Raw genomic sequence first — 7,457 nt, forward strand, 5'->3', positions numbered from 1 at the left:
AGCTGATAGATCATGGCGCTTGCAACACCAGGCTAGTTGTTTCGATACCTGGGACCACCCACATGTAACATTTATGCACGCGTGAATGTAAGTCGCTTTGGATTCCATTTAAAGCGTCTGTTAAATGGAATATATATATATATATAACCAATACCAATAAAGAGTAAATTGTTTATCAATCACTTGTTTCAAATTGTCTGATGTTTTTTTTTCTCCCTACTAACTTAGTTGAATCTCGCTCTGGGCGCCTGCTAAGTGTAAAATGATAGTCTACCTAAAATATCACAACACACTCATATCAATATGATAATACATTTTTTATTATTTCACAGTACACAAAGAAAATACATTTACATAGTTGGCTCAACTGGTCCAGCCAATAGCCTAAAGCAGAGTATAACTCTTGACATAGTGGTTATATATTGTAATACTACAATATGTTTCTTGTACTGAGAAGTCCCTCAATTCATTGAATTTGACACTTCTCTATGGGTTTGCTCCGTTTAGTGGGGCTGGGGCCCATTACCCGCTGTAGGTCGCTGTTAAAGCTGGGGCGGCGGGCCAGTGGGTACACCGCACCGCATGGCGCGTCTGGAACCAACGCACGACTACGTCTGCCGCAACGGCTTCTGCTGGTGCTCAGCGCCTGATAGGTACGTATGGAGATCTCGCGGTGCTGCGACGGACGCGTCTCGGTAGGGAGACCGCCTAGCTTGACAAGGGCTTGGAACATCTCTTCTAGACTGGTACTGTCTTTGGCTGATGTCTCGAAGAGCGCCGTGTCCTCCCCAAGAGCTTGGAACATCTCCAGACGACTGATGACCCTCTCCGCCTCTAAGTCCACTTTGTTGCCGCATATCACTATGGGAACCCGGGCATTCTCTTTGAGCTTCATCAGCTTGGTCTTGGCTGCTATTATCTCTTTGCGCAGTGTGTACACCTCTTTGAAGGAGTCTCTGTCATCCACACTGAACACCAGGAGAAATATGTCACCTGTTGTAGAGAAGAGTACAGATTTAGTGATTTAATTCAATGCAACAACAAAAAACACCCACATTCATTTTCCAACTCAATGTATTAGATCAAGGTTATGCAAAGGCCAATTCAATGCACACAAAAACACTTTTCATTGTCCAACTCAATTAGATCTATACTCAATCAATAGCCTATACACTCATAACCTACACACCTGTCAGTATGGACAGCCTCCGTCTAGCGGGGAAGTCTCTCTCCTTCGCTGCGTCCAGGATATCAATCTGATAGGTTTCTCCTCGGATCTGGTACAACTTCCTGTGGAAGTCTTCTGCTGTCGGCTCGTACTGTTCCTCGAACCCGTCGCGCAGGAACCGCCTGAGAATGTTCGTCTTGCCCACTCTGGGCGCGCCGAGTAGTACAACGCGCCGGCAGTTACGGGGCTTGGTGAGGCGCATCTCCTCCAGTGGCGCGGTGCATGGAGTCTGGTCCGGGAGGGTCAACGTCGCTAGCGGGTCGAAGGATCTTCTTTTTGGGAACCTTTCTGAGGATGTAGCCTGAGTGGTCCCCGTGCTGGAAGACCGGACCACCCTCGTCTTCTTGTCCGTGTGTCTCCAGTGCTCAGTGACCGTATTAAAGATCCCTTTACTTGCCTTGGTCATGCTCGAGACCTTTTTGAATTGCATGAAGATTGTAGGTGATTGACAGTTGACACCTGTGACTTTAACATTGGGAAGCTGGGTGGAAATCGTTTGTTCAACATTATAGTTCATGCTGAGCTGGGTCTGTGGATGCCCGGCAGTGGCACAAGAGCTGAACGTGTCGGTGGTGCCATCAACGGAAAGGTAGACTACTTTCTCTGTTGTGTTCACCTCCATGTTCCTTCCAGGCACGGGGATCATCCTGTTGGTTGTTACAGGTCTGTTACACTTGTTGCTTCACCATGTGATGCGTTGCAGCGGAGCGTTGCAGTGTGCGGAGAGGAGCGTCGGCGCGGGTATTTATAGAGTATGGCTGGGCATATTGGTTGCTACGTCATTAGATAGAATCATCACATCGCATCAACACTCCGCTCCTTTTATGGTAGTATCATAGAAATATCTGTAATCATGTGATATCAGTCAAGTGTAGGCTATAGCCTTCCAATACACATGTCAGGGAAACCCACAGCACAGCTAGAGATGGAGCACAGATAGAGATGGAGCACAGATAGAGATGGAGCACAGCTAGAGATGGAGCACAGCTAGAGATGGAGTGGGAGCACAGCTAGAGATGGAGCACAGCTAGAGATAGAGATGGAGCACAGCAAGAGATGGAGCACAGCTAGAGATGGAGATGGAGCACAGCTAGAGATGGAGCACAGCTAGAGATGGAGATGGAGCATATATAGAGATGGAGCACAGCTAGTGATGGAGCACAGCTAAAGATGGAGCACAGCTAGAGATGGAGATGGAGCACAGCTAAAGATGGAGCACAGCTAGAGATGGAGCACAGCTAGAGATGGAGCACAGCTAGAGATGGAGATGGAGCACAGCTAGAGATGGAGCACAGCTGGAGATGGAGCACAGCTAGAGATGGAGATGGAGCACAGTTGGAGATGGAGCGCAGTTAAAGATGGAGCACAGCTAGAGATAGAGATGGAGCACAGCTAGAGATGGAGCACAGCTAGAGATAGAGACGGAGCACAGCTAGAGATGGAGCACAGCTAGAGATGGAGATGAGGCACAGTTAGAGATGGAGCACAGCTAGAGATGGAGATGGAGCGCAGCTAGAGATGGAGCACAGCTAGAGATGGAGCACAGCTAGAGATGGAGATGGAGATGAGGCACAGTTAGAGATGGAGCACAGCTAGAGATGGAACACAGCTTGAGATGGAGCACAGCTAGAGATAGAGATGGAGCACAGTTAGAAATGGAGCACAGTTAGAGATGGAGCACAGTTAGAGATGGAGCACAGCTAGAGATGGAGCACAGCTAGAGATGGAGATGGAGCACAGCTAGAAATGGAGCACAGCTACAGAGGGAGATGGAGCACAGCTAGAGATGGAGCACAGCTAGAGATAGAGATGGAGCACAGCTAGAGATAGAGAGGGAGCACAGCTAGAGATTGAGCACAGCTAGAGATAGAGATGGAGCACAGTTAGAGATGGAGCACAGTTAGAGATGGCGCACAGTTAGAGATGGAGCACAGCTAGAGATGGAGCACAGTTAGAGATGGAGCACAGCTAGAGATGGAGATGGAGCACAGCTAGACATGGAGATGGAGCACAGCTAGAGATGGAGATGGAGCACAGCTAGAGATGGAGCACAGCTGGAGATGGAGATGGAGCACAGCTAGAGATGGAGCACAGCTAGCGATGGAGTACAGCTAGAGATGGAGATGGAGCACAGCTAGAGATGGAGATGCAGCACAGCTAGAGATGGAGCACAGCTGGAGATGGAGATGGAGCACAGCTAGAGATGGAGCACAGCTAGAGATAGAGATGGAGCACAGCTAGAGATGGAGCACAGCTAGAGATGGAGCACAGCTAGAGATGGAGATGGAGCACAGCTAGAGATGGAGCACAGCTAGAGATGGAGCACAGCTAGAGATGGAGATGGAGCACAGCTAGAGATGGAGATGGAGCACGGCTAGAGATGGAGCACAGCTAGAGATGGAGATGGAGCACAGCTAGAGATGGAGATGGAGCATAGCTAGAGATGGATCACAGCTAGAGATAGAGATGGAGCACAGCTATAATTAGGGGTATATGGGGTATAATTAGGGGTATATGGGATATAATTAGGGGTATATGGGGTATATTTAGAGGTGTATATGGGGTATAATTAGAGGTATATGGGGTATAATTAGGGGTGTATGGGGTATAATTAGGGGTATATGGGGTATATTTACAGGTATATGGGGTATAATTAGGGGTATATGGGGTATAATTAGGGGTATAATTAGGGGTATATGGGGTATAATTAGGGGTATAATTCGAGGTATATGGGGTATAATTCGAGGTATATGGGGTATAATTTGAGGTATATGGGTATAATTTGAGGTATATGGGGTATAATTAGGGGTATATGGGGTATATTTAGAGGTATATGGGTATAATTAGAGGTATATGGGTATAATTAGAGGTATATGGGGTATAATTAGGGGTATATGGGGTATAATTAGAGGTATATGGGGTATAATTAGGGGTATATGGGGTATAATTTGAGGTAAATGGGGTATAATTAGAGGTATATGTGGTATAATTAGAGGTATATGGGGTATAATTAGGGGTATATGGGGTATAATTTGAGGTATATGGGGTATAATTAGGGGTATATGGGGTATAATTAGAGGTATATGGGTATAATTAGGGATATATGGGGTATAATTAGAGGTAAATGGAGTATAATTAGAGGAATATGGGGTATAATTAGGGGTATATGGGGTATATTTAGAGGTATATGGGTATAATTAGAGGTATATGGGTATAATTAGAGGTATATGGGGTATAATTAGGGGTATAATTAGGGGTATAATTCGAGGTATATGGGGTATAATTTGAGGTATATGGGGTATAATTTGAGGTATATGGGTATAATTTGAGGTATATGGGGTATAATTAGGGGTATATGGGGTATATTTAGAGGTATATGGGTATAATTAGAGGTATATGGGTATAATTAGAGGTATATGGGGTATAATTAGGGGTATATGGGGTATACTTAGAGGTATATGGGTATAATTAGAGGTATATGGGTATAATTAGAGGTAAATGGGGTATAATTAGAGGTATATGGGGTATAATTAGAGGTATATGGGGTATAATTAGGGGTATATGGGGTATAATTAGAGGTAAATGGGGTATAATTAGAGGTATATGGGGTATAATTAGAGGTATATGGGGTATAATTAGGGGTATATGGGGTATAATTAGAGGTATATGGGGTATAATTAGGGGTATATGGGGTATAATTAGAGGTATATGGGTATAATTAGGGGTATATGAGGTATAATTAGAGGTAAATGGGGTATAATTACAGGAATATGGGGTATAATTAGAGGTATATGGGGTATAATTAGGGGTATATGGGGTATAATTAGAGGTATATGGGGTATAATTAGGGGTATATGGGGTATAATTATAGGTATATGAGGTATATGGGGTATATTTAGAGATATATGGGGTATAATTAGGGGTATATGGGGTATAATTATAGGTATATGAGGTATATGGGGTATATTTAGAGATATATGGGGTATAATTAGGGGTATATGGGGTATAATTATAGGTATATGAGGTATATGGGGTATATTTAGACATTCGATTTTGGCTATTTCTGGACATCCGATGAGACGTGGGCGACGGGACACCCCTGGCCCTGTTCTCCCCTCTCTCTGTAATAATGTGATGGCTCTCTACCCACATCATCCAGCTAGCTAGTCATCATGGGACCTGGGGCTCACACGTAGGTGGGGAATGTTCCTGGGAAACGTGACAGATCATCATTCACCGTGTGCACACAGGCATAGTATTTCCCCTGTATGATACACTGCAGTAAACGGCATTGTGTTTCCCCTGTATGATACACTGCAGTAAACGGCATAGTGTTTCCCCTGTATGATACACTGCAGTAACAGGCATTGTGTTTCCCCTGTATGATACACTGCAGTAACAGGCATTGTGTTTCCCCTGTATGATACACTGCAGTAACAGGCATAGTGTTTCCCCTGTATGATACACTGCAGTAAACGGCATTGTGTTTCCCCTGTATGATACACTGCAGTAAACTGCATAGTGTTTCCCCTATATGATACACTGCAGTAAACTGCATAGCGTTTCCCCTGTATGATACACTGCAGTAACAGGCATTGTGTTTCCCCTGTATGATACACTGCAGTAACAGGCATTGTCTTTCCCCTGTATGATACACTGCAGTAAACGGCATTGTGTTTCCCCTGTATGATACACTGCAGTAAACGGCATTGTGTTTCCCCTGTATGATACACTGCAGTAACAGGCATTGTGTTTCCCCTGTATGATACACTGCAGTAAACGGCATTGTGTTTCCCCTGTATGATACACGGCAGTAACAGACATTGTGTTTCCCCTGTATGATACACTGCAGTAAACGGCATTGTGTTTCCCCTGTATGACACACTGCAGTAAACGGCATTGTGTTTCCCCTGTATGATACACTGCAGTAAACGGCATTGTGTTTCCCCTGTATGATACACTGCAGTAAACGGCATAGTGTTTCCCCTGTATGATACACTGCAGTAAACGGCATTGTGTTTCCCCTGTATGATACAATGCAGTAAACTGCATAGTGTTTCCCCTGTATGATACACTGCAGTAAACTGCATAGTGTTTCCCCTATATGATACACTGCAGTAAACTGCATAGCGTTTCCCCTGTATGATACACTGCAGTAACAGGCATTGTGTTTCCCCTGTATGATACACTGCAGTAACAGGCATTGTCTTTCCCCTGTATGATACACTGCAGTAAACGGCATTGTGTTTCCCCTGTATGATACACTGCAGTAAACGGCATAGTGTTTCCCCTGTATGATACACTGCAGTAAACGGCATTGTGTTTCCCCTGTATGATACACTGCAGTAACAGGCATTGTGTTTCCCCTGTATGATACACTGCAGTAAACGGCATAGTGTTTCCCCTGTATGATACACTGCAGTAACAGGCATTGTGTTTCCCCTGTATGATACACTGCAGTAAACGGCATTGTGTTTCCCCTGTATGATACACTGCAGTAACAGGCATTGTGTTTCCCCTGTATGATACACTGCAGTAAACGGCATTGTGTTTCCCCTGTATGATACACGGCAGTAAACGGCATTGTGTTTCCCCTGTATGATACACTGCAGTAAACGGCATTGTGTTTCCCCTGTATGATACACTGCAGTAATTATTAAGATCATTGTTATCTGTCTGTAGTCACTAATTGGTTTCCTAATGTTTCAGCTTTGTGACCAGGTTGGCTAATTTGTGTGCTATAAAAATAGATGAAGGTTTTTTATAAAAAATGTATTAAATTAGACTTTTCAAAAGCATCACAGTATTTCCATGATGGACAGGGTCAGGGTTTGTGTGGATAATAAACGGAGCAAATTAAAAAGCATCACGTTGTTTGCAGCATAATATAATGATTCTCTGTGAAGTCCCAGGATCCGTGTCCCATGCAGCAGTAAAGGATCAGTGTTTAATGCAGCAGTAAAGGATCCGTGTCCCATGCAGCAGTAAAGGATCAGTGTTTAATGCAGCAATAAAGGATCTGTGTCCCATGCAGCAGTAAAGGATCCGTGTCCCATGCAGCAGTAAAGGATCAGTGTTTAATGCAGCAGTAAAGGATCCGTGTCCCACGCAGCAGTAAAGGATCCGTGTTCCACACAGCAGTAAAGGATCAGTGTCCCATGCAGAAGTAAAGGATCAGTGTTTAATGCAGCAGTAAAGGATCAGTGTTTAATGCAGCAGTAAAGGATCA

At 44.4% G+C, this 7,457-nt stretch overlaps 1 protein-coding gene across 1 annotated transcript; it reads right to left on the reverse strand.

Annotated features, from left to right (window-relative positions):
- Positions 1 to 367: 367 nt before the first annotated feature.
- On the reverse strand, positions 368 to 1,933 carry LOC106601903 (dexamethasone-induced Ras-related protein 1). The gene is made up of 2 exons (XM_014194334.2): positions 1,190 to 1,933; positions 368 to 993 (listed from the first exon to the last, which is right to left on the reverse strand). Exons 1-2 carry the CDS (start codon positions 1,872 to 1,874, stop codon positions 467 to 469), a joined length of 1,212 nt encoding a protein of 403 aa, XP_014049809.1. The 5' UTR covers positions 1,875 to 1,933; the 3' UTR covers positions 368 to 466.
- Positions 1,934 to 7,457: the final 5,524 nt, after the last annotated feature.

This window comes from Salmo salar, chromosome ssa06 (assembly GCF_905237065.1).
Source record: "Salmo salar chromosome ssa06, Ssal_v3.1, whole genome shotgun sequence".
NCBI lineage: Eukaryota > Metazoa > Chordata > Actinopteri > Salmoniformes > Salmonidae > Salmo > Salmo salar.

Bases quoted from the DNA above. Each gene is read 5' to 3' on its own strand.
- LOC106601903 (XM_014194334.2), bottom strand. From the start codon at position 1,874: ATGATCCCCGTGCCTGGAAGGAACATGGAGGTGAACACAACAGAGAAA. The intron at 994-1,189 runs GTGTGTAGGTTA...TCTCTACAACAG, and splicing joins GAGGCTGTCCATACTGACAG to GTGACATATTTCTCCTGGTG.